Source organism: Bos taurus, chromosome 16 (genome assembly GCF_002263795.3).
Source record: "Bos taurus isolate L1 Dominette 01449 registration number 42190680 breed Hereford chromosome 16, ARS-UCD2.0, whole genome shotgun sequence".
NCBI lineage: Eukaryota > Metazoa > Chordata > Mammalia > Artiodactyla > Bovidae > Bos > Bos taurus.
This window is the reverse complement of record NC_037343.1, coordinates 49,213,151-49,239,464: the sequence shown is the minus strand read 5'-3', so window position 1 is coordinate 49,239,464 and position 26,314 is coordinate 49,213,151. Positions and strand designations below refer to the sequence as shown.

The following is a 26,314-nucleotide window of genomic DNA, read 5'->3' as shown; positions in this document are numbered from 1 at the left end:
TTTAGTAAGATGGTAACGATAACCCTGTATGCGAGACAGCAAAAGAGACACAGATGTATAGAACAGTCTTTTGGACTCTGTGGGGGGGGGGATGATTTGGGAGAACGGCATTGAAACATGTATAATATCATATGTGAAACGAATCTCCAGTCCAGGTTCGATGCATGAGACAGGGTGCTCGGGGCTAGTGCACTGGGATGACCCAGAGGGATGAGATGGGGAGGGAAGTGGGAGGGGGGTTCAGGATGGGGAACACATGTACACTTGTGGTGGATTCATGTCAATGTATGGCAAAACTACTATAATATTGTAAAGTAATTAGCCTCCAGTTAAAATAAATTTATATCAAAAAAAAAAAAAAAAAGAAGTGGGGTCTGGCAGAGATGAACCGTGGAACTGCAGGGGGCCCTGCCCTTGCCCCATGCTCCCCTCCTTCAAGTCCTCCTCCTTCCAGGCCAGCCAGCAAGGCTCCTCTCAGGTCGAGCTGCTCCTTTTGGCTAGGCTCTTGGCTTTACCCAGGACCTGCCTTTTTTCTTTTTGGGATGGCTTTGTCCTTCTGGGGGGTTGTTGTTGTTTAGTTGCTAAGTGTGCCCGATTCTTTTTGACCCCACAGACTCCCACCAGGCTCCCCTTTGGCTGGTACTCCCCAACTTGTCGTCCCTGCTGGAAGTGTGCTGGAATTTTGGTAAAATTCCATTGAAATCAGACTATTTAGGGATTTTTCTTTTGCTCTTGAAAAAAGCTGAGAAATGGGACACTGGTCACCTAAATACTTCAGGGACAGCCTTCCTTTCAGGGATCCTGGTTGGTTTTACGTTTAAAAACTATGGTCCTTCCTCAGGCACATTTTTAACTAAATGGACTGACTTCACCCCCACGTAATTCAGAATATCAACAGCCATTTTGGGGAACTTTCAACTGCCCCAATCCTATTTCTCTCAGAACCAAATGAAAAAGCCTTATTGGGATGCTTATTTTAATTGATATCTTGGAGCTTCCAAACACATTCTGGACTCAAAAATTGCCTCTTTACAAAATATCACTCCTAGGCTAGTGGGGGCAAACAAACAATCGAAAGAAGACAAGCCGGCTTCTGAGGCCCCTGCCCCTACCCTGTGCTGCTTTCCCTCCCCTTCTGCTCACTGTCTGCTCCTCTGCACCCCTCAACCCCCACCCCTCTGGCTGAACTTCCCTTTTTCTCCAAACCCCTCCCCATTTCCCCCTTCCCTGAACTTAAATCCTGCCCCTTGAAAGCTAAGCCTTTTAGGGGTCCAGATGCTAAATCCCTAGGTTCTTAATGGTCCCTGGACTAAAGCTGAACTTTGAGCTACAGTCAGAGATTCTCCCAAAGGAACTGAGGACCCCCATGCATTTGCTGAGGAGTCCAGCACACTTCTGAACTTAGCAACCTAGCTTCTCACGTTTATGTCCATCAGGCCTGACATCGCGTGAAACTTGCCTGATGGGAAAATCCTGAAAAGGATTTGGAGAAACAGACTCTGACTGACAGCAGGAAACCCAAGAACTTGCTAGAAATTTTCACAGAACAGTTTCCAAAGGTTTTCTTAATCTTGATGATTGGGACAAAATTCAGGCTTGCATGCAGAAACTTATAAAGCCTGCTCACGACCACTATAGTTGACTTGAGAATGACGGGTCTTCTTTTGGATATTGAATCCATTTGGGTTGCCTCCAACTCTGTGTTCATAAATGGGCTGAATAGGAATTCTCTTTCAGTTAAAAGGACCAGGATGGAATGGAAAACCATGTCCACTCCAGGTCTGGTTACTTTGGTAGACCAGCTTGTTTGAGCCCTGGATGAGTCAACCAAAAGGAAAGCCACTAACATCCTTAATCTTCAACAAATAGAGCCCCCGTCACACCTCCGAACAAAAACAAAACCCCTGGTCTCTGCTATTACTGCAAAAAGCCAGGACATTGGGGGAAAAAAACAAAAAGACCTTTAGGGCTTAGGCACTGCAGGTGCCTTCCACGCTCCAAACAACCTTTCCATGTCCTCTTAACCCAAGCACCAGGCTCTGAGGAACCACAGGTATTCTTCCCAAACCTTCTAATTGGCTTGGAGAAACCACCCTCCAGACTGGGAAGGAATCTGTGTCCTCACTGACACCAGAGCCACACTCTCGGTGCTCAGCCCACTGCTCTCAGGCAGCTCCTGCCTCAGAGTGCTGAACAGCTGCAAAAGCAGGGGATTGCTAACAAACCCCAGAAGGTCCCCATCTTGGAAGCTGATCCCTTTCGTCCAGGCTGTTTGAGAGACACGTACTCTTTCCTCCTTCAGTTCTCTCACCCCTATTCGAGCAGGGGCAGAGATTTCTCAGGAAAGTGCCATCCTGGAATGTCTTTCTCCTGAAGGGGGAAACAGGTCTAGAATTGGAACTGTTGGCCATCAAAATAGCCAACCAGGTGAAATGAAAGACCTCCACTATCTTTTACTTGCTCGGTCTCAGATGTACTAGAGCTGATTTCAAGGACACTAATCACTGGTCACCACTGGATTGGCTACTGCTCTCCTTATATGAAAAATCTTCAACTGAAATTCACTGAATCCAGTGTTCTCCTATTAATATTTAAATATATCCCTCAAAACTTCTCCCCAGAATTAATCAATACCTTATAATTAAACAGAGGTCCTTAGAGGCATCAAGTCCATAGCAGAAGATTTCAAAGCCAGGGCCACATGCTCGCTCGTACCAGTCCCTGCAGCATTGTTTCGCCCGTGAGAAATGCAATGGCTGAGCATGGAGGTCTGTCCAGGATCTCTGGAATGCATAACGTCGTTACCCCTGGCACCCTGTGGTCCCTAAATCCATCTAAGACCGGCATCCGTTCTTACCAGGAGCAGAATCACCCTGTGACTGCTCTGTGGACTGCTTCCTGAGGATGAGTCTTAACCACTGGACCACCAGGAAAGGCCCTGAAAGTCCCTCTTACTTCTCCAAACTTAAAGGCTCATCTGGACAATAAAGTTTTCTGTACGCTCTACTTTGTTAAAATATATGGATGGTTTGCTTCTGTGCTCTCCTCTAAAACTTCACAGGAAGACAGCATTCACTTGTTAAACCTTTTAAAGGGACACAAGGTCTCTAAGGAAAAACTGCCATTTGCTCAAACTTAGGTTCAGTATTTAGGGCACCTGATCTTAGAATGAGGCCACATTTAGATTCCTGTAGGCTTCACAGTATTTTCAACTTCCCCAAACCTGAAACTCAGTCCAATTACAAGGTGTTTTGGGTAGCTAGCTGCTGTCAAAACTGAATTCCAAATTTCTCTCTTAAGGCCCAGCCCGTATATGTTTTCTAAAAACCAACAAACTTGGTCCTTTTATTTGGGGAGATCAGGATGATACTGCCTTTGGAGCCTTAAAGAGAAGTTTAATAAGGGCCCTGCCCTTGGACATCCCAGTTATCAGTTTCCTTTCTTCCTCTCTGACATGAGGAAGGGGGAAACACCCTTGGAGTACTCGCCCCAAAACACAGGGACCATCATCGACCCATCGGGTATCACGGCCGACAGCTGGACCCTGTGCCATGGGGACAGCCCCCTTGTCTCAGAGCCACTCCGGGCACCAAAAACTAATCCCCGGGTTCCTCTAACCATCTCTGTAGCCTGTGCAGTTGAAGCTCTCTCGAATCCTCACCATGCTGGCCCGCCAGCCGTCTTACTTCCTGGAAACCCTCCTTCTGACTGCTCCTGAATAACTCACTCCTGCTGTAATAACCTCACCCCTGCTACTCCTCTCCCGCTTCACCGACAAAACTCCTTCAGACGGCTCACACCAACACATCCCTTTGACTCTGCAGTAACTCACAGGAGACTCCGCTGGCCAATGCAGATTTCCCGTGGTTTACTAAGGTTCTTATTCACAGGATGAAAAGGCAGATACCACGTGGGGCTGCTGCCGCAGCGCCTCTCAAAACTGTCAAGGCAGCACCGATACCATTGTCTGCTTCAGCCCAACAGGAGGAAGCACACCCTCTCACTGGCACTCGGGGTGCAGCCACGGGCAAAACCACTGGCATTTATACTCAGAGCCTGTAGGCCTGTGCAGTTGCCCATGACTTTGGGATGATATGGGAACAGCAAGGTTGACCTACCTCTGATGGGAATAAAGTTTAAAATGGCTCTTATGTCTGAGATTTATTAGATGTCATACCCATGCCACCTGCCCTGGCTGCTGTCAAGGTCCCTGGGCATTCCTGACTTGACTCCCTGGAAGTGAAAGGAAACAACCTTGCTGGCGTTTCTGCCAAAACGCTGCTCTCAAAGGAACCTCTGGCTAAACCTCTATCGTGGTCCAAAGGGACAGCCCCATGTGCCCCAGAGGACAATTTGGGAACGCTGACTAGAAATGCCCAACAACTGGCCCCAGAAAAGGAAAAACAACATTGGGAACTGAATAACTGTTGACTTGATAAAAAGAGAACTCTTGGTTTAGGCCAAACCACAATCTGGTCCTAGCAGAAGCTCCAGAGTCCCCATCAGTGCCCACTGTACATGCATGATGCCACTGTCTACTGGAAAAACGACAGAGCTCACGAGCCAGTATTGGAGGGACAATACTACTAAGGCTGTGAAAAGCGCCCCCCTTGCTTGTTCATCTGTCTGAAACTTAATCCAGGAAAGCCTGTCTGCACTGCATTAAAATGCTCACGGGCCATGTGAGGACTGGCAAAGGGATTTTATTCAGCTGTTCCCATCTCAGGGACATAAACATGTTTAGTTATGAGCTGCACATTTTCTCACTGGACTGAAACTTTCCTCTGTAGACAGGCTACTGCTTCTTCTGTGGCTGAGATCCTGTTAGAAAAGACCATCTATACCAGGGGAACCCCTTGAACTTCAGTAGCTGAACACTTGGACAGGTGGGTCTGTGCTGTCTGGTCGGTTTTACACTTTTACTGTCTTACCATCCTCAATCCACAGGGCTAATCTAATGCATTAACGACATTACTAAGACCCAATTGGCAACATTTGTAGAGATCTTCCAAATTCCTTGGCCAAAAGCATCGCTGTTAGTCCCTATAAACCCCTAGATCCACTCCTTTGGGAACTCAAACACTCACCCATTGAGATGGTCAGAGGATGCCCAGGACAGCCAGTCCTGCCTCTTCTGACCTACAGCTGATAAACAGAGACGTGCTTCAATACTGCAAGGGCCTTACTGCTTCCACTGACAGCAATCATGCTTTAATAGCATAACCTTCTCACAGCAGGCTCCCAGGAGACGAATGCTGTGAGCATCACACCTTGCAACCTAGAGATTTCACCTTCTGGAAAAGACACCTCCAGAAGGACTCCCTTCAACCTCACTCGAAAGGCCCCATCAGGTACTGCTAATCAACCCTTGTGCTGCTAAGCTCCTGGATTCATGTCACACCTAGAGAGAGCACCAAGCCCTGAGTGGATGGCCCTGCACACCAACAAGTGGTGATGTGAAAGCACCAATTTCCAGGAATGGAAGCAGACAACATCTGACGAGACGGATGACCAGGACTGACCAGGCCCCTATGCCCTTTTCTCACCGTTGCTGCTAACTTTATTTCCCCTGCTCTTCCTTGGACAGACACCACTTTTGTACACGTTTCCCAATCTCCTGTGAAAGAGGGGTGCCTTTCTGATTGTTGGATTTGTCACCAGAAACCTTGACCTGTCCATGACAGAAGTGACCCCTTACTCACCATGTAAGTGACTTCTCTGGAATCCCAATGCCACTCTGTACCTAACTGTTCTGTAGGGCCCTTTTATAAGGTGAGAATACGAAATTCATGTGCCCTGTTATGTGGCTTAATTCAAGTTCTCTTGGATATACATGCAGACGACACTGGAGTAGCCGACGTGAGTCAGACCATGTGTTAGCTGGCTGTCATACCCCTGTATTTAGGAAGACTCTCAGTATGTGATAACGTCGTATTTGAGGCTTGGCTGAATGACGCTAATGACTCCTTGATATGGACAAACGAGCCCACAAATGCCGCTCCTGAGGAGGGGGTCCTACATCTCCTCCTGGCTACTTTCACATGTGGAAGTCCGGGTAATGGCCCCATGCTTGGACACCTCGTTGTCTCCATAGCTGGAGTGTAGAAAAACAGCGTGCTTTTGCTATATTCGCTGTTCTATTTTCTCTTCATAACAAAATAGAAACCCCCCATGGATCCACCCTATTAAACCTCCTTAGCTGCCTTATATGGAGCTTCTCGGAGGCACAGTATATGACCCTGGGTTTGCCTCTGTAGGGAGAGTCCTTCTCCTCCCATCACAGTAGGTGCCAACGAACATGATCAGAAACCTCTTCCCACCATTAGAAGAGCTGGCCGATTCCATAGCCAAAGGAGTAGCCGCCCAATGGTGATCACTTAACTTACTGGCTAAAGAGTGCATGGCCCCCAGTTACCTATTTGCTGAGTAAGGAGGTGTTGGAATGACAGCAAATACCGCCTACTGCACATGGATAAATGTTCCAGGAGAGGTAGAAACCCAATTACAGAAAATCAGGGAGCAAGAGCACTGGTTGCAAAAATGTTCACCTGATATCCCACGGTCCTTTCATTTGTTCAGCTGGCTACGTTCAGGCCCAAGTCAGGGGTCAGAACCATTATAAAATTTGGAACTGTCATGTTACTTTAAATTTTGTTTTGCATGATCATTTCTGAAAAACTCCGAAAGGAAAACGCGTCTGAATTTTAAATGGGATTTGCATTCAACTTTTCAGCAATATACCTCCTGAGTAAATGTAAGTCACGAGTACATGCCTGAGTGTAAATGTCATACAGATTCACACACTCGTGACTTAGGAGCAACAGTCAGCCTTCTACTGGCACCTGGAACACCAGGCTCGAGGAGCGCGGACCCAGGAGGTGAGCGGCCTCAGGTGGCCGACGCTGACAACACTTGGGAAGCCCGATCAAGCCCCGGGGCAGCCCAATAACCAACTCTGCCCCACCTCTGGGGAAGAAAGAAGGTTTCTTGGGAAAACGTTTCTGAAAAACACTCACTAGTGTTACATCACTCAAGTAACGAGCATTTTTAAAGGTGTACAAATAAACATTCTAGACGAATCTGAAAGAGACTTTCTGGGTTGAGGTCCTATATTACATGATAGCGGTGAGATGCAAAATCCTTACCACCCAGCACAGAGAACGCCGACTGGCCCTCAATCAGGGAACTGGGTGCGGGAGGGGGGCTGGGGGTGCAGGCAGTTCTTCTACTTTTCCGTATGTGCACACTTAAGTGAATGTGGGTTAAAGAGGAAAAGTTTCAACAAATTTTCATTAAAAACAGAAAAAAAAGAGTCCCGCATGTAACTAGATGGGTGAGGCGGCGGCACAACCCTACCAACCCTACCCTTGCGTGGTCCTGCATCTGAGTTGTAACAACATTAGCACTTAGACCGAGAGAGCCCACGTGCCCCTGACAACCCACCCTCCACGGTCCCTCATCCTGCCCACCTCGGTGACCTCCACCCGCTGACGGTCGGTGCGTGGATCATCAGTTCCCGGGCACTGAAGCCGTCTTCGTGTCCAGATGAGCTGACGACGACAAATCCAATCTTGTGGGGCATTCTGCGAGCCGGGCTGTGTGCGAGAGCAGGAGAGATGGCTTCAAAATTGAGGGACTCAGGGGCACACAGTGACACTGTCACAAGTGTCACTTACATGTTAGTTCTCGCCTCGCTGACACACAAGTAATTCACAGCCCAGTCAGACTGTCCCATTGCTTTGAAACAGTCTAGTTTCTATTATGTAATTTCTAAGGTACCTCTGATACTACTTAACAGTATCATTCACGTTACCGTGACTTTTCCCAAATACACTAACATGTCCAAAGAGCCTGAGCAGCATCGTGGGCTGCACTGTGTCCCCAAAGCGCTCTGAAGTCCTCACTCCCGGGACCACTGACAGGGCGTCTAGGAACAGCGTGCAAGTTAAGAGGAGGTCATATGGGAGTAGGGAGGGCCCTGCTCCAACACGACTGTGTCCTTATCAGCAAAGAGCCAGGGACACACACACACAGGAGCCAAGTGACAAGGGCCAAGCAGCTGCAGCAACACACCCACAAGCCAAGGCCATCAAGACCCCCTGGACACCTAAGCTGGGAGGGCCAGGACGGGTTCTGCAGAGGGGTTGTGGCCCTGCTGGACACCAAAGCTGGGAGGGGCCAGGAGGGGCCAGCAGAGGGGGCATGGCCCTGCACAGGTGCACCACAACCACCTGGACACAGAGCTGGGAGGGCCCAGAAAGGTTCTGCAGAGGGGCGTGGCCCTGCACATGCACCAGGACCACCTGGACACAGAGCTGGGAGGGCCCAGAAGGGTTCTGCAGAGGGGGCGTGGCCCTGCACATGCACCAGGACCACCAGGACACCAGAGCTGCGAGGGCCCAGGAGGCTCTGCAGAGGGGGCGTGGCCCTGCACATGCACCAGGACCACCAGGACACCGGAGCTGGGAGGGGCCAGGAGGATCTGCAGAGGGGGCGTGGCCCTGCACACATGCATTTTGATTTTGGACTTCTAGCCTCCATATTTCTGTGGCTTTAATTCATCCAGTTTGTGTTACTCTGTTCTGGCAAAAACAAGGTCTTTTGCTAAGATATGGATATGAAGTTTTTCAAATTAGTTAGGAAACTAATAAACCAGTGTGTTAAACAGCTATACAAAGATAAGGGGGAAAGGGGCAGTTTAATCAACAGCATAATCATTGCTACCTGAAAATGCTGACCAGCAGAGGCAGAGCAGAACCACAGACAGACCCTTCTGTGCACAACTGTGCTCCTGGGGCCAGGCTGCATGGCCAACGGTGGGGAGATGGGTAAGTATTGCCTGGATGATTTTTTCTCTCAGGAGAAAAAAATCACATCTGGCTTGGCTCACAGCTACCTACCATCATGTTGAGCGTGGCTGTAATGATGTCCAGCTCTGCCCACTCCTTTGAAAACAGCACCTCAATCCCAATTTCCCTCCATGATTCCGCCCTTCCCACACCCTGCACCCCTCAGCCCCTGACTGTGGGGCATGTTTCCCAGCTTGGTCAGTTCAAGACTTCCACGTCCTCCTCAGAAACTGACTCAGGGATGGAGCCATGAGAACGGGACCAAGGTGCTCAGTCCCGGGACTCTACTGCGGGGGCTGAGCTGCAGCACAGCATCAGGGGTAGGGAGTAAGGGTTGGGAGGAGGGTGGGGAGGAAAGCGGCTGCTAGAGTAGCGGGGAGCTCTGGGCAGGGGGTGGGGCTGACATGAGGAACCAGTGTTGAGACAGGCAGGGACCCCCACCTTGTGAGCATCAGGACTTAAAGCCCAAAGGACTCACAGACTCCCACTGACTCCCCAGTTACTAAGGCCGTTGATGCTCTGCAGTTGGCCGATTTGGCTGAAGGGTCAGTATGCAACCAAGAGCCCTCAAAAACACAGAGCATAAAGCCTTCTCCAGAAGGTTCTCTGGGGTGGGACACACTATTAACTGAGATTTTCAGGAGGAGGTAACACATGAGCACACCCCACGTAAGACGTGCTTGTTTTAACGTGCTCAGGATGGATCTGGATCCTCCTCTGACTGTTATTGAGACCCTGAAAAGGACTATGTTGACAAATTAATTGCTGGCCGGCATTTGCTAAGGTTTCTTGGACTATATGAACAGACGCATTAAAAACAGAATGAGAAACCACTATTAAAGATCCCAGTCATTCGGTATACAAAGCTCACTGAAGGATGTCACAGGATAGTAGAGGAACACCAAACCAACCCGGAAACTGATGAAATGCAGGCACAGAAAACGGACGAGTGTGTGACTTAATCCACAGCAACTGCAGAGCGTGGCCTGTGTTCCAGCTCCCACGCCAGACGGGCACCAGTCTGACCCAGCCTGCAGCTCCTCCCACACGCTAGGGTTCAGGCTCACAGCCAGGGCTGATTTTCCCCTCGGTCTCCATACCTCCCCCAGCCCATCTACTTCTAACCCCCACCCCTCCGTGCCAAGTGTCACTGGCCCCACCTTTGGAAGGATGACTGAATACATCCCCTCTTAGGGATCCACTGTCTTCTCTAGAAGACAGTAGCCAGGCCTCTCGACCTGGAGCACTGCCCCGCCTGAGGGACCCTGCTCAAGCCCAATCTGCCATTCTAACCCTCTCTTCATGTGGTAGATTCTAAAGTCCAGCCAAACTTATTGAAGCTCAGGGTGGGAGCCCTGTGCTGGGGATTCCCCACATTCCAACCACAGCCCTGGCATCTAGGAGCCAGGGAGAAGTGCCGAGGAACGGCAGAGGCAACGTTATTACCTCGGTTTGGGTATTTGAGAAGGATTCTTTTTCGGCCACCTCCTTCCACCCTGTACCCTAGAATCTTTTCTGCATAATCCTTCAAGTCTTCTGTAAGAGACCTGAGATGTCACTGAGGACTCCAGTATCAGGCACTACAAAATTCACCATTAACATTTTGGGGAGAACGGAGCTCTGTCGGGCCCCAGCTGGCCGGGTGCACAGAGGTCCTCTCCCCACAACGAGCGCAGGCTCCATCTTCGGCATCCCTGCGGAGTCAGCTTTTGACTCTGCATCAGGGAAATTGGATAGCTACATTACACTGAAACAATTCAGCAACTTCCAAATGTCTTGCTACAAGGCTTAGGAGACGAAACTTGTACTCACTTTTTTCTTATGAAAATGTAAGTAGTACACAGTTAAACGGTTTACGGTAAATGGCACACAGTTAAATGGCTTTTGGTGCAGCAACCTCAAGGTTCGCCAAGTGCCCCAGAGAGTCCTCGGAGCAGACGAGGTTCAAGAGCCGACTCCTTCCCACCTCGCACGGAGTCGGGGTCGCCGGGCTCGCGCAGCCGCCCAACGCAGGGACCGAGCGCAGGCGCCACGGGCCGCCCGGGCGGTGACGCAGCGCGCGGGCCGCGCCCACGGAGGCCTCAGTGGACCCAGCCCCGCCGCTCCAAACCCCGCACGTCGGTCCCGCCCCGGCCCGCTCGGGTACCTGTCAGGACACTCGCAAGACCCAGGATCTCCGCCGGCCCTCGGCAGCGCCGCACCCTCTGCGGACCTCAGGCAACGCCTCCGCCCCCGCCCCGGGCCGGCCTACACCCCCGAGCCGCAGTAGCGGTGGCAGCCGAGGAGCAGCCGCGGCGGCCAGCGCCCATCGCCCGGGCCGCGGCCGCCGCTCTCATGACAACCAGGCCGGCCCGCCCGGGCCTCCGCGCGTGCGCGACCCCGCCCCCGTCGCGCTGCGCCTGCGCACAAGGTGGGGGTGCGCCGCCGCTTTCCTGGCCTTCTGGGTAATGAAGTTTCCGGCGGCGACGCCTGCGCACAAGGCGGGGGCGCGCCGCCGCTTTCCTGGCCTTTTGGGTAATGTAGTTTCCGAGGGCGGCGCACGGCCTTGATTCGCCAAGTGGAGACCACCTGGAGTGGACACCAGTGCGATCCGCCGAGCAGGTGCCGCCCGCGGGGCCAGAGTTTCTGAGGATGTCGGCGGTGCTCCGGAAGCCCAAGACGTTCAAGCTGCGGTCCCTGCATAGCGAGAAGAAGTTTGGGGTGGCGGGCAGGAGCTGCGAGGAAGTGCTGCGGAAGGGGTGCCAACGCTTGCAGGTGCCCCGTGGGGCCGCGGGGTGGGAGCCTCCACTTGCAGGATGGGACCGTGCTGACCCATCGTCCTGCGGCGTCGGGACTGGCCGAGCTCAGGCTGCCCCAAGCCACACAGTAGGCCCCCGAGTCCTGACAGTGGGAGGGGACGCTGTCCACCATCTCTGGGCAGAGAGCCTGAGCCTGACCACTGCCGATGGCCACGTGCCCACCCTGGGCTCTGTCCGGGCTCCTTTACATGGGCTTTGGTGGCGTTCAGGTGCCCTGCCCTGAACTGGGTGCTCACACCCCATTTCACAAATGAGGAAATTGATGCACAGAGGGACTGAGTAATCTGCTGTAGCCACCAAGGAAAGGCTGGTGTTTAAACCCAACCCAGTACTGCTGCTGCTGCTGCTGCTACGTCGCTTCAGTCGTGTCTGACTCTGTGCGACCCCATAGACGGCAGCCCACCAGGCTCCCCCGTCCCTGGGATTCTACAGACAAGAATTCTGGAGTGGGTTGCCATTTCCTCCTCCAGTGCATGAAAGTGAAAGTGAAGTCGCTCAGTCGTGTCCGACTTGTAGCGACCCCATGGACTGCAGCCCACCAGGCTCCTCCGTCCATAGAATTTTCCAGGCAAGAGTACTGGAGTGGGGTGCCACTGGCCTTCTCCACAACCCAGTACTAGGTCCACCCAAAGCCTCTTAGCTGAGCCTCTGATGGTGTGGGCACTGCGGGGACAGGTGTGTGTGTGATAGGGGGTGGGCTGTGATTGGGGTCCTTCCAGGCTTCTGGATCCTGGTGCCCGGTCTCAGCAGACGGCCTGAGTGAGTGAAGCCTCTGCCCCTGCGATCAGGAGCCCACCTGCTTGGGAGACATCTGGGGAGAATAAGAGGCACTGCTTTTGCACTTCCAAACCAGGGATGTGGGAGACGCCTGGGCTGCAGAGATCCTCATTTCCTGTGCTGCGGAGAAGTCCCCAGTGCCTTGTCTAGCTCCTGGGCCAGGTCAGGGCAGGGGAACTTTGGAGAGAACTGGGATGGCTCTCCTCCCTTCTAACTGCCAGGCTCGGGACAGCTCTGGCCTGAGGCCCAGGGACCCGGTTCTGGTGCCCATCGGCTCATGGCTCACATGCTCCCTGCCTTGGTTTCCCTGGGGTAACATGAAGGGTCAGGCTCCGAGGCCTCTTATGGTCCTTAGGTACTACTGTTCTAGGGATTTCAGCCATCCTTCCTACCCTTGTTGTCTTAACTTCCTCCCCTGGGCCTAGACCAGCGCTGGGTGAGTGCGTACTTGCATGGCACAGGGGGAGGGAAGGAACTGGGTATGAAAACTTATGAAATGGATCAATGTGGCATGGCAAAGGAGTAAACCTCAGCAGGTTCACAGTCCCGTGAGCTGGTCACACTTCTGTAGGCAGAGGCAGTGAGTCCTGCTCAGTAAGGTTCTCCTTAATTAATCAGTGCCAGGGAGAGACTTGAGCCATAGGTATTGCGTGCTAACACCTGTCAGGCCGTGTGCCTCGGTGATGGGGATGTATTTACAGGCTTAGTGCAGTCAAGCGTCATTTTTGGAAACGGGCTTGAATTTTAAAGTGCCTTAGGGGAGCTTTGTTTGAAAGAGTCTGAGTGGTGAATCCTGCAAAGTGGTCACCAGTGTATATTCATCTCTGTGACTTTCTTAGAATGACCTACAGTAGGGGCCCTCGATGGATATTCTCCATATGTGCAGACTGCATCTCTGGCAGGATTCTTTACCACATGGTTCCTTCTTGTTCTCTGTGAGGGCTACAGATGGGAAGACTTCAGCTGGCCACCCCAAGATTGGGCCCCCCTGAGACCAAGGAAGTGAGCATCCCACCCCAATCTCACCTCCTTCTTCTCCCCAGCTCCCCATCCCTGGTTCCCGCCTGTGTCTCTATGAGGATGGCACGGAATTGACTGGAGATTACTTCTGGAGTGCCCCCGACAACTCAGAGCTTGTGCTTCTCACTGCCGGCCAGACCTGGCAGGGCTGTAAGTGTTGGGGATCTTGGAGACTGATGGGGAAGTGGGTGTGGTTGTGGAGGTGCAGAGGCTCTGCTAGGGAATGCCAGCCTTGGGAGGGAGGGTCCCCATGCTCTGGACCCTAAAGGAAGAAGCCCCTGGAGGCAGAGCTTGCTCAGATGGCTGAGTTGTCCATCCTCTTGGCCAGGAGCCCACCTGTCCAGTTGGTTGTTGTATGTGTCTCTTTAGGAAATTCCTTTAGTTTTATTTATGTTCATTTGAAGTGTCCTAGTATTGGAGAAGGAAATGGCAACCCACTCCAGTGTTCTTGCCTGGAGAATCCCAGGGACAGGGGAGCCTGGTGGGCTGCCATCTATGGGGTTGCACAGAATCAGACACGGCTGAAGTGACTTAGCAGCAGCAGCAGTAACTCCTAAGGGCAGAGAGTGGGCTTTGTGGTTTGGAGGCTACCCAGTTTTATAGGAGAAGCAGAGCCAGAGAGCAAGGTTGTCCTGTTTACTGGGCTTTGTTGACCAAAATAATCAACAAACAGTCAATAATAAGAATAGAAAAGTTTTATTTGAGCCAAACTGAAGAATGTAGCCCAGAAGACAGTCTCTAAGATCACTCCGAGTATCTGCTCCGGAGAAGCAGGGTTTTCAGCACAGTTTTGTGTCTTCAGGACAAAGACTGTTAAACAAGTCAGGATGCATTCTCTTAAGGGTTCAGAAACAGCAGATCAGCATGTGCACAGAGCATCAGCATGGCCTTGGCACCAGCAGAATCTTGACCATCGAAGGAGTAACCATCATTGGCGTCCCAGGAACAGGGGCATTTAAACTTTATTTATTTATTTTGCTGCATTGCACAGCTTGTGGGATCTTAGTTTCCCAACCAGGGATTGAACCACGGTCCTTGGCAGTGAGAGCTCAGAGTCCTAACCATGGGATCTTTAGGGAATTCCCCAATCTTTACTTTTAACATGGACTTGCTTTACTTCTGGTCAGTGCACCCTTTTCTTTAATAATTAAGGCAGATGCACACCGTATGTACGATTTACCACAGACAGGCTGTTCTAGTCAGCATCAAATTCAAGTTAACTTATGTAGAAGTCCGAACGACCCCCTGTGTCTCAGTCGGTAAACATTTCCTTAATCTGTTTTCTAAGGGACGGGCAGGTGACTGACTCTACGCTCAGTGTCTGATCTCTGTCGGGTTTGTGGACACCCATCCATCCTCAGGTTCCTGTTGGCGCTGCCTTATTGGAGCCAGTGCCCTTGGAGGTGGGTCTTTAGTGGAGTCTTTGCTGGGTGACAAGTGCTACTATGGAGCCGGAAGCCACTGGCCAGAAATGGCTTGTCTGGAGGGTTGTCTGGCCCCTGTAGAAAGGGGCTTCCGATTCAGGTGCTGTGGGAAGGCAGTGGAGCTCCGAGGACTGAGATTGTCCTGCCCCCTCTGCTGAAAGGGTGGGGAGAGAGAGAGGCCCGACAGGAATGTGGATGTGGCCTCGGCCCTTGGCTGGGACTCTGCTGTAGCAGTGAAGGTGACATGTATGGTGTGGCGAGCATCCTTCCTCCGTCGGGCCTTATCCTTCTAGAGAATTAAATCTGAATAACGTTACCAAGAAAAGGAAGGAGCCCCACGCTGCTTTCCAGAGCTGTGGTTCTGGCTTATTTCCGGAGCAAGGACAGGAGCAGGCGCCTGTGGCCTCACCAGGCCTTGTTGCTGTTTCTGCTTTAGCCACTCCGGCAGGCGTGTGGTGGTGTCTGGATTCACATGTTCCTCCCAGCTGATGGTGTTGGCCATCTTCTCCTGGGCCGATTTACCACCTGTAAACCTTCTCGTGGAGCATCTTTTGTCCGCTATGTAGCTGGATATTTTTCCTGCTTGAGTCTTGCGGGTTCCCCTGGTCCATTCTGGACGTGAGTCTCTGTCAGACGTGTGGTTGGCAGATAGATTCTCTGCAGCTCGTCTTTTTGTTTTCTTAACCAGGTCTTATACATGGAGTAGAGATTTTTACTTTTGATGAAGTCCTACTTGTCCCTTTTTATCTTTCTTTGTTCTATTTTAATCACTAAGGCATGTCCAGCTCTAGATAGCCCACCAGGCTCCTCTGTCCATGGACTTTTCCAGGCAAGAATACTGGAGTGTGTTGCCATTTCCTTCTTCAGGGGATCTTCCCAACCCAGGGATTGAACCTGCATCTGCTATATTGCAGGTTGATTTTTTATCACTGAGCCATCAGGGAAGCCCCTTTATGTGTCTGTACATATACTTTTGTGGTTCGGTCTGAGACTTTTTCGACAAGCTCTAGGTCTTGAAGATTTTCTCTGTCTTTCTGCACCAGTTGCTATGATCACGTGGCTTTTCTTGCTTAGCCTGTGGAGGGTGGATCACATTGATATTTGAACTCGGAGCAGCCCCAAGTCCCTGAAATGACCCAAACCGCTGTGGGGCCTGTTCCTCTTGTGGGTCTGGACTTCTGCTTATAGGATGAAGAAGCCCTTAGTTTCTCACGCTTACCTGGAGGGCTGGCTGCTTTCGGGTGCGTGTGGAAAGGTGGGGAGTCAGCTGAATAGTGAAGGGATGAGCTGGAGCCTGAGGCCTCAAATGAGGGCCCAAGACCAGGTGGTTTCACTTGGAGGAGGGAAGGCCAAGGGGGAAGGGCAGCAACTCCCTTTGGTGTGTTTCATTTCCTGTGTCCTCCCCTTCTGTCCTTCCCACTGTCACCTTAAGTGTGGGGGGCCAGGCCCCAGGCCTGGAGCACTGGGCTGGTGGCTGTCGGGGCAGGGGAAGGAGGCGATTTCCCAGAGGCCGTGCTCCAAGGCCTGGTGGCCTCTCTGTCCCCTTTGGTGGCAGTCGTGAGTGACATCAGCCGCTTCCTGAGCGTGTTCCAGGAGCCGCACGCAGGTGTCATCCAGGCCGCCCGGCAGCTGCTCTGGGACGAGCGGGCCCCACTGCGGCAGAAGCTGCTGGCCGACCTGCTGGGCACCGTCAGTGAGAACATCGCGGCCGAGACCAGGGCCGAGGACCCGCCGTGGTTTGAAGGTACCTCATGGATTCTGGCCTGGAGGGAGCGGGTGTGGAGGGCTTCCCTGGGACTGACTCTCTGAGACCCGGGGTCTCCGTCAGTTCCCAGATCCAGGGGTTTCCCAAGCACAGGGCCAGGCTCCAGGCAGCCCTGGGGTTGGCGGTTTTATTTTTCAATCGTGATGAAGTAAAGTTCACCATCTTCACCATTTTTGGGCACTTAGTTCTTCGTTGGTATTGAATATATTCCCAGTGTTGTGCAGCAGCCCTGCCACCTGTTCTCAGAGGTTTTCATCCCAAACTGAGGCTCTGTCTCCAGTGGGCATCACTCCCCGCCTCTCCTCTGCCCCTGGTCCCCCATCTTCCTGTCCCTGGAATATGACTCCTCAGGGACCTCGTATGAATGAGCTCATGCATCTTCCTTCTTCACTCAGCATAACCTCTTCGTGGTTCATCGTGTGGAGACAGGTGTCAGGATTCCCTTCCTCTTTAAGGCTGAATGATATTTCATCTCATGGGTGGACCATATCTTCTTTATCCAGTCACCTGGTCCTATCTCACCTTTTGGACTGGTCTTCTGAGCCAGGTGGAGCAGCCCCCTTGGGAGAGCGGCTCCCCGGTGGCATTTGAGGTGCTCTGTGCTGGTGGACCAGAGATGACTTCCTTTGCAGAAGGAGCAGGTTCCCATCAGAACGTTTCTAGATGGAGCCGAGTCAAGAGCCCTCCTGTCCGCCCCTCCCAGGAGATCACAGCCCCAGGCTCCAGGCGTCTTGTCTCTCCTTCCGGCAGGCTTGGAGTCCCGGTTTAGGAGCAAGTCTGGCTATCTGAGATACAGCTGCGAGAGCCGGATCCGGAGCTACCTGAGAGAAGTAGGTCCTGGTGTGCTGGGCAGGTTTAGGAAGCCGGTTCTGCCTCTGGGACTTGGCTCCCAGGACCGGCGTGGATGTCAGAGGAGTGAGGGCTGGCGCGGGTGTGGGTGCAGGTGAACATGAGCCAGCAATGAGTTAGTTGCTTGCCCCGGGAGCCCCCTGCCATTGCTCCTTATACCTCATGGTCGGATGTCAGCCAGGAGGTGTCATGTTCCATTCTTTGCAGGCCACCCGCTACCCCCACACCTTGACCTTGCTCCCGGCTGTGTGTCCTGGACTAGAGTTTATCATTCGTGGTGCAGAACTGCCCACACGTGCTCTGTTGAGAGCACAAAGGAAACCTCAGGGCTAGGGTATCTGAGGCCCTGGGGCCTGACCCAGCTCCCCCTCGTCCCTGCTTCCACCCCTGCTGACTGTAGCCACCCTCAGCCTCCTTCTGCTGGTGAAGTGCTCTTCCCACGCTGGCTGATGGGTGATCCAGGGCATCATCCACAGGCCCCGCTGGGTGCCAGCCCCATTCTGTGATGAGCCATCTGCTGTCCTGCTGTCATTCCCACTGGGCCAGGCGGTCCCCTTGCTTCTGCCTGGTGCTCAGTGTGGACCCATGGGTGCGAGTCCTCACCTGCACTCCAGTGGGTGGTGATGTGGTGGTCACTTCACCTGCACCCTTTTTCTCCGGTTTCTTGCCGCAAAGCACCGGGTAGCGCTCAGGAGACGGAGCAGCCAGTGTACCCGGAGCTTGAGTTTGTCTGATTGTGACCAAAGCTCCGTCTCATGGGCCCAGAGGAACTTTCCAGAGTCAGACAGTTATGGTGGGTGTGAGCTCTGACCCCCAACCTCAGGGCCCTGCTGGGACTCCAGGGGGCAGGATCCACAACCCCCAACCTCAGGGCCTTGCTGGAATTTCAGGGGGCAGAGTTCAGACCCCCCCCACAACCTCAGGGCCCTGCTGGGACTTCAGGGGGCAGAGTTCAGAACCCCCAATCTCAGGGCCCTGCTGGGACCCAAGGGGGCAGGGTCTTTGAGGGCCGTGGCATTCAGTGGACTGGGATCCAGGCAGCAGTGGGTTTTAGGATGTGTGGCCAGTGCTCAGGGATGCCCCTGCCTCTCCAGGTGACCTCTGGCGCCTCCCTGGTGGGCGCAGAGGCTCGTGAGGAGTACCTGCGGCTCGTGGGCTCCATGCAGCAGAAGCTCCAGGCTGCCCAGTACAACAGCAGCTACTTCGACCGAGGGGCGAAGGCCGGCCGCCGGCTCTGCACCCCCGAAGGCTGGTTCTCCTGCCAGGTGAGCCATGAGTGTATCCTGGGCTACCCTGGCCAAGGCCTGGTGAGCTGGGGCAGCCCTTGGGTGCCAGCTTGCACAGGGTGAGGGAGTGGTCAGCCCCACTGGTGGTTCCCAGATTCCAGTGGCGTTGCAACCCCTGGAGGCCTTGTGAGGACGGCTGGGTCCCTCCCAGGGTTTTTGTTCAGCAGCGTCGTAGGGCCTGAGAACCTGCCTTCCTGACGAATTTACGTGATGCCTGTGCAGGGAGGGGTCAGAACACGACTGCTTGTGAGCAGAGACCTTGCCCTGGCCTCAGAGGAGGGAGGTGTTTGTTTGGGTGGTGGCTGACGCGTGGTCTGCCCTGTGGGAAAGCCCGGATGAGAGAGCCCGCCCGGATTCAGGGTCGTGGCCGGATGCGACATCTCGGCACTCGTAGAGCTTGGCGCCCTGGCGGCGTCGGCTGCAGCAGCATTCTGAGCTGTGGGGACAGAGCAGGGGCACTGCTTGCTGTGTGCTGCTGCTTGCAGGCCAGCTGTGGGTGGACGTGAGCTGCATGTAGCACTTGCAGTGAAAGCCCCTCCCTGCCGCTGGCAGGGGGCCAGTCTCCCCCCCATAGCCCCCCGTGCCTCTGTCCCCCCTCAGGCAGCCCCCTCCAAGGGTGATGTCCCAAGCACCCAGACACTGCTCCTTCCCACCTGGCTTCACGTCACTCTCACCTGACCACTCCCTCCTGGGCAGTGTGACCTGAGCCCGGCAGTATGTGTGGCAGGGACAGCGACCAGCACTTCCACCTCAGCACCTCCACCCCAGCCTGGGCAGGCTCTGGGTCGAAGGCCTGTGAGCGAGTTGGGTGGTGGGTTTCTTGCAGAGAGGCTGTGGGGGCCCTCAGGGTGCCGGGGTCTCTGGGTGGGGTGCAGCTGGGGCTTCAGGGGGAGGTGACGCTTTAGTGCGTCTGCGTGGCCCAGCCTGTGCAGGTAACAGGGAAATGCTGGGATGCCATAGAGGAGGCAGAAACGGTGCAGCCATGTGATGGAGCGGTGTGGGGAGGGCTGCGGGCACAGGAGGTACACGGTAGGGAGCCTGGCATTCCTGGCGGCTGACGGGTTAACTGGTCCCCTCTGCAGATGCAGTGCATTACTGGGGTCACCAGGGAGTGGGGTGCCTTGCCAGGACAGAGTATCTGCCTCCTGAGCACAGACCATGTACAGGGCCTGATCCCCGACTGGGGCACCCCCGACTTGGGGGAGCGGCTCTTTGGCCTCAGGGCCGTCACCTCTTCTCTTCCATCCAGGGTCCTTTTGACGTGGACGACTGTACCTCCAGACACTCCATCAACCCCTACAGTAACCGGGAGAGCCGTGTCCTCTTCAGCACCTGGAACCTGGACCATGTGTGAGTGCGCGGTGTGGGGGGTGTGGGCACAGACTGCAGCGCACCTGCTGGCCTGGCCCTGCCTGGCCTCCAGGGCTGATGGCCGCCTGGTGTTCCACACACTCAGCTCGTGGATCACAGACCCACGGATGTCCATTGTCACCTGCGTGGTGCTGTCACTCAGTGTGGTGGCTCAGGTCCCCATCCATACCAGTGCAACCCTCCGTGCCCCCTCGCCCACCCCCAGATCCCACCAGTGGGCCAAGCTGGTGGTCGGCAGCTGAGGGCCCAGTCAGTTTGGCACCAGTGGGATCCCTGCCTGTCCCAGGGCGGGGGGTGGGGGGACTGGGCGGTGATGTGCAGGGCGTTTCCCGCTTTAGCCAGTGTGAGTGCGTCTTGGGTGGCAGGATCGCTTTTATGTGTACATCAGCTCATTCAAAAAAGAAATGGAAAATTTTACTATTTTAACCGAGACGCTTTTCTTGTTGACTCTTGAACAACATGGGGTTTGAACCACGCGGGTCCACTTACACACAAGGTTTTTCAGTAGGAAATGCTACAGTTCTCCATCTGCATTGGCTGAATCCATGGATACGAAGGAGGCACAGATACGGAAGAACCTGCAGGCAGAGCCCCCGCATAAAGACATCCTCGGGTTCTTGCCTGCGTGGGGCGCTGGCTCCTTGTGTCCTTGTCTGCCCCCACGAGTCTCGGGTTGCTCTGCAGGGTGGAGAATCCTCAGGCCCCAGCCCTGCCCCCCTTGGTGTCGGACCTTCTGCATGCTCCCCGCCTGCTGGGTGGGGAGCAGCTTCTCTGGCTGCAGGTCGTTTGCCTGGTTACTAGGAAGGTGGGCTGTCCGTGAGTTTGTCGGCCATTCGTGTTCTGTGAAGTGGCTGTTGCCGCCTCTGCTCGTTTTCTGTCTGGCTTTGGTCTCCTAATTAATTTGTGGGAATTCTTTCTACATCTTGGACACTGGTTCTTTGAGGGTATGTTTTTATGTTTTGGGCTTGTACACTGGAGCCAGGGTCACGTCTCCTGAAACACGTCGGTTACATTTCCGCTCTTTCTCTAAATGTATGTACATCCACATAGATACACATTGCTGCTGCTGCTGCTGCTAAGTCGCTTCAATCGTGTCCGACTCTGTGCGACCCCATAGACGGCAGCCCACCAGGCTCCCCCGTCCCTGGGATTCTCCAGGCAAGAACACTGGAGTGGGTTGCCATTTCCTTCTCCAATGCATGAAAGTGAAAAGTGAAAGTGAAGTCGCTCAGTCGTGTCTGACTCTTAGCGACCCCATGGACTGCAGCCCACCAGGCTCCTCCATCCATGGGATTTTCCAGGCAAGAGTACTGGAGTGGGGTGCCATTGTCTTCTCCGTAGATACACGTACTGGCTTTTAATTTAAAATGTGGTTTTGACCAGGAGGCAGCCAGGGTCTGAAAACATTGGCTTCTTTTCCTGAGATATGGCCACAGGCCCACCCCGACTGGTGGGGCTGAAGCCACGAGCCATGTGTTTAAATAGTGAAACGCAGAGGAGTAACTGACTCTCAGTGCAGCATATGTTGTCCGCCCTCCTGGACGGTGTCACCGCAGCCCAGGCCAGGTTCCTTGTCCCAGCTGGTGGCCTTTTCAGGGCTCTGGGACGCGGCTGCAGTGGCTGGCTTCCAGAGTCTGCCCTCCTTCCCCACCCTCAGGCCCCCTCACACCACGAGGGTGCATGCACCAGGTTGCAGCCTGTCCCGGGAATGATGGCTGGGTGGCGGGGCAGGGGTCCAGGTGGGCTTCAGGTGGGCAGGGCTTCTGGGCCCAAAGGCCCGCTCCTGAAGCAGGGGCCCCAGGAGCATGGGGCTGGTCTTCCTTCTGAAACAAGCACTTCCCTCCCTCCCTTCAGACCTGTCCTTGGCCTCTTCTTTAACTTCATTCATTTGGCTTTTATTTTTCATTTGTTCTTTCTATTTTGGAGGTGTTTTTCTTGCTTATCAGTTACTTTGCATCTCTCTTGTCCTCTAACATACACATTTCAGGTTGGAGTCCGCTTTAGCCACTTCCTGTGAGTTGGGTAACTGTATTGTTATTTGGGTCTAAGGACTCTGTCATTTCCGTTGCAATGTTATGGCTGCTCTGTGAACCCTTTGGTGTTAGTGTTAGTTGCTCAGTTGTATCTGACTCTTTGCAACCCTGTGGACTGTATGTAGCCCACCAGGCTCCACTAGCCCACCCGGCTCCTCTGTCCTCTCTCTGTGGGATTCTCCAGGCAAGAATACTGGAGTGGGTAGCTGTTTCCTCCTCTAGGGGATCTTCCTGACCCAGGGATTGAACCCGCGTCTCCCGCATTGCAGGCGGATTCTTTGCCGTCTGAGCCAGGTGTAGAGGTAAGCATGTGTCTTCAGTCGCTGCCGGATTCCTGGCTGCCTCTCCTGGCACCTGTTCACTGCCGCAGTCACTCATGACTCCTCCAAGCCTGCATGGTGGTGGTGTGAATGTTTGTGGACTCAGATCCACGTGGCCTCAGATATGCGCGGCTGGATTTAACCTAATCTGCTGCTCCCGGCCCGTCCTGTCAACCTCGACATGTCCTTTGGTCTGAGGGCTGTCCCACTGGCCATGTTATTTCTTTTATTCCCACAGGCTTGAGACGGTCCCATCTGAGCTGACAGCTGCCATCCTTTACCCGTGTGGTGAGGCTCAGTCAGAGGCTGTCAGATAACTGCGTGTTGATTCCTTGCTGGCGGCTTCCATACCACCTGCAGCCGTATGTGGTTGGATGTGTAGAAGTTGGATGTGTGTCTGCGTGAGAGGTGGGCCAAGGGGCCTGGTTTTCCACATGACTGGAGGTTCACAGGGTGCTGATGGCACCCTGGGCACAGCAATTGCAGGTGTCCTTACCTCGAGCCTCCTTCCCACCGCCACGTTGCATCTACTTGGCCACCTGCTCCAGCAGACACGGAGCCAGGGAGGCCTGGTGCAGGCTCACACATGGGTACGTCCTCTTTGAATGCCATCATCACCACTCAAGGGAGCCCAACCCAACCTGCAGGGAGGATGAAAGACCCTGTGGGGAGAAGGGCCAGCCCCCAGCCAGCCCACCAGCAGAGCACAGCCCTGAGAGTGGGCCAGGCCGACCCACAGACCATTAGCGGGGGTTGGTAATTCATACAGAGGCTTTTCCTTCCTCTTCCGGAAGACCCGGACCCTTGGCAGCTTCTCTCTTCCTCCTCTAATGGTAGGGCGGGGGTCTCAGCCCCACCCCTCCTGGCTTTCGAGGCCTCTGGGACCCCACCAGGACTGGAACCCTGGTGGGCTGTGGAGTGCAGCACAGTCCTGTGGTCCAGCCACCGTTTCTGTGTCTGCAGAGGGAGCCACCTTCTTTCTTTTATTCCCAGATACTTCCTCCTTGGTGCTCAGCATTTCTCTGGCATGGGGACAGGGCCCGCTGTGCCAGTGTAGTGGCCCCGAGCCCCCAGCTTCGCTGTTTCTGGCCCCATCTCATCAGTGTACAAGCTTCTCCATTGGGTGCCGTGAGGTCTTTTGAACTGTTGTTTATACGTGAAATCGGGTCACATAAAGCGATGTCATGGTTGTTTTAAATGGACACACGTGTCTGCAGATAAGATTATAGGATGAGGTCTGGAAAGGCAGATGTCAGACCCTTAATGGGGATTGTCTCTGGGAAGTGAGATTAAAGGCTGTAGTTGGAGGTGACTGTAGCTTTGTTTGTAAGGTTCTATTTAAAAAATGTTCATATATCATCCTGTAATTTTTTAGTGAATTTGCACATAGATAAAGTATGAGCCAAGGAAGTAGAATGTTGTTGTTCGTGTGATGGGACTATGCTTGACTCTCATTTTTTCCAGCGTACTTCTCAGTATTTTAACTACGCACCATGTACTTTTTACAACGTGACATGGCTGGGTGGCTGGCCTGGTGGGCGGGGGCCATGTACGGCGATGGTGCCCCTGTCAGTCTGGGAAGGGGTGTCTCCAGCGCATCGGTGGCTGCTGGGTGAGCCCTTTCCCAGTGCCCATCCCCCTCCGGCTGGGATGGTCTGAGGGCGGCTCCTCTGAAGAGCTTCACTCTCTCCACCGGTCTCTCCTGGAAGCAGCCAAATCTTGATGGCTCAGCAGAAGATGCTGCTGCTGCTGCTGCTGCTAAGTCGCTTCAGTCATGCCCGACTCTGTGCCACCCCATAGATGGCAGCCCACCAGGCTCCCCCGTCCCTGGGATTCTCCAGGCAAGAACACTGGAGTGGGTTGCCATTTCCTTCTCCAATGCATGAAAGTGATAAGTGAAAGTGAAGTCGCTCAGTAGATGAGGCGCTAACTAAATGGGGGCAGGTGGCGGGGGTATTGTGACGACAGAAGATGACGTCCCTAACCTTGCTTTACAGAATAGAAAAGAAGCGTGTGGTCGTGCCCGCGCTGGCCGCGGCCGTCCACGATGCGGAAGGGAGAGAGGTGGACTGGGAGTACTTCTACCGCCTGCTCTTCACCTTGGAGAACCTCAAGTTAGTCCACATTGCCTGCCACAAGAAGACCACCCACAAACTCCACTGTGACCCCAGCAGGGTCTACTGCACCCCAGCAGCACCGCGGAGGAAGCGGCATGCCCGCCAGCGCCTGTGACTCGGCCCCGGGAGCACGTGCATCCTTCCAACAGGTGCTACTTCACGCAGCGTGGGGGACCTTTAGGCCCCTAACGAGGGGTTGAACCCATGCTCCCTGCATCGGAAGTGCAGAGTCCACCCTGGACCACCAGTGATGTCTCAGGTGCTTGTTTTTTTTGGCCACTCCAATATTCTTGGAAAAAACTTGAAAACATTATCCTACAGACTCTGGTTGGAGCACATTTCTGAAGCTGTTTTCTGACCTCCACGAGCTCAGCTGCCAGAGGACAAGTCTTGGGGCTCCCAGGATGCCTGGGGTCAGGAGTGGCGGCCCTGAGGCTTCACCTGTGTGAGTGCAGTGTCCCCCATCAGGTAGATTCCCCTCTTGCCTGGCCACTTGGGCAGGTTTCGGGGAACTTCAGCTCCATGAGCCTCCACTCCTCAGGCAATGCAGTGCCCCCTCCTCAGGCCTCTGCTGAATGGTTGAGAGTTGTGACTCTTTTTGGGTAAAATACAAGGATATTCACTGCTGTTCTGTTTCCAACAGCAAACAGTGGGAAACCCTCCAAATGTCCAGAGAGCTGATTGTGGCATGATGCTGAACTATAGGAAATTGCTGTTTTTATGGGTCAGAAATGGTCAGATTAATTTCATGATTCAACCCTACACATCTACCTAATACAAAACACTGTAGCAATTTCAGGCGTTTTGTGAGGTGCGGGAAGCTGGCTGTTAAGCATACAGGCGAGGAAGGTGGCTTGGCCATGTCCAGTGTGACGAGTGTGTATCACAAGCATGTGCTGGTCATGCAGAGACTGTCACAAAGGGAGGAATCCTGGGGGGTGGAATGGAGTGTGACTGAATCACAAAGGACCAATTTTCTAAACCATGCATTTTATGATCCTTGAAGATTTTAAAATGATCATAATTTTTTAAAATTTATTTTTTGAAGTCACATTTTATAATACTTAAATTTTTATACTTATTGTATAATCACAAAAGCAATAAAGATTTTTAAAAAATAAACATGTCAAAAAAGTTTGCCCTCATTGAGAATGACGAAAATGAGAAAAATAAGGGGTCAATGACTTAAAAAACTGACGCAAATCTATGTCACCGAAACATACACACACTTAATTTTTTTATTATTATTTTTAAAGAACTTTAAAAACGTATTTATTTGGCTGCCCTGGGTCTTAATTGCGGCATGTGTGATCTAGTTCCCTGACCAGGGCTGGAACCTGGGCCCCCTGCATTGGGAACTCGAGAGTCTCAATGGGCCACCTGGGAAGTCCTTCCACATACTTTACAAAGTGCCAGTCCTCTGTGGGATTTGAGAAGTGCTCTGTCAACTCATGGTGTCGACCTGGTCTGATGGGAAGTGGGGACGTGGGAGAGGCCAGATGCCCCAGAGCTCGGCGGTCTTATCTGTGCAGTGGAGTCCCAACCACACCCAGGGGCCCTGGTCCCGCCAGCTCCACTGACTGCCCCCCGCAACTCCCCAACACCCTGCGCTGCGGGGGTGCACCCATTCCAGCCTCTTTCTGACGTTTCTGGAAAGCAGCTCCACAGAGCTTCCTCAGGACCTGCCTCCTTATTCTACCCACCC

General features: G+C 53.5%; 2 protein-coding genes and 1 non-coding gene across 14 annotated transcripts in view; 1 reads left to right on the top strand and 2 right to left on the bottom strand.

Annotated features, from left to right (window-relative positions):
• Positions 1 to 11,185, bottom strand: part of CEP104 (centrosomal protein 104) — a 40,279-nt gene extending 29,094 nt beyond the window's left edge. For 3 of the 4 annotated variants that reach the window (XM_002694118.7, XM_024976780.2, XM_010813401.4), the window contains exons 1-2: positions 10,996 to 11,185; positions 7,470 to 7,595 (exon numbers count right to left, since the gene is read on the bottom strand). In XM_002694118.7, coding sequence (XP_002694164.1) covers positions 7,470 to 7,582 — 113 coding nt within the window. In that variant the 5' untranslated portion in view covers positions 7,583 to 7,595; positions 10,996 to 11,185. Of the gene's footprint in view, positions 1 to 7,469; positions 7,596 to 10,661; positions 10,852 to 10,995 lie in introns of those variants that run through there. The other variant, XM_015475183.3, reaches the window with a different exon arrangement.
• On the bottom strand, positions 3,486 to 3,560 carry MIR2320 (microRNA mir-2320). Its single transcript, NR_030869.1, has one exon. It is a non-coding gene; the product is annotated as a microRNA mir-2320 (primary transcript).
• A 168-nt stretch (positions 11,186 to 11,353) lies between the features above and the next one.
• DFFB (DNA fragmentation factor subunit beta) lies at positions 11,354 to 25,743 on the top strand. 9 transcript variants are annotated; one of them, XR_003029595.2, is made up of 8 exons: positions 11,354 to 11,603; positions 13,468 to 13,594; positions 16,424 to 16,612; positions 17,384 to 17,463; positions 18,577 to 18,747; positions 20,018 to 20,118; positions 22,731 to 23,082; positions 24,490 to 24,578. XR_003029595.2 is itself a non-coding variant. In XM_005217070.5 (8 exons), the coding sequence occupies exons 1-7, from the start codon at positions 11,481 to 11,483 to the stop codon at positions 22,807 to 22,809; spliced, it is 870 nt and encodes a 289-aa protein (XP_005217127.1). In that variant the 5' UTR covers positions 11,354 to 11,480; the 3' UTR covers positions 22,810 to 22,854; positions 24,490 to 24,577.
• The last annotated feature ends 571 nt before the right edge of the window (positions 25,744 to 26,314 follow it).

Excerpts from the sequence above, each read along its gene's own strand:
- DFFB (XM_059875359.1), top strand. The coding sequence starts at position 11,481 with ATGTCGGCGGTGCTCCGGAAGCCCAAGACGTTCAAGCTGCGGTCCCTG. Across the intron at positions 17,464-18,576 it reads TCCGGAGCTACCTGAGAGAA|GTGACCTCTGGCGCCTCCCT; the intron begins GTAGGTCCTGGT and ends CTGCCTCTCCAG. Across the intron at positions 20,119-24,204 it reads ACCTGGAACCTGGACCATGT|CCAAATCTTGATGGCTCAGC; the intron begins GTGAGTGCGCGG and ends TCCTGGAAGCAG.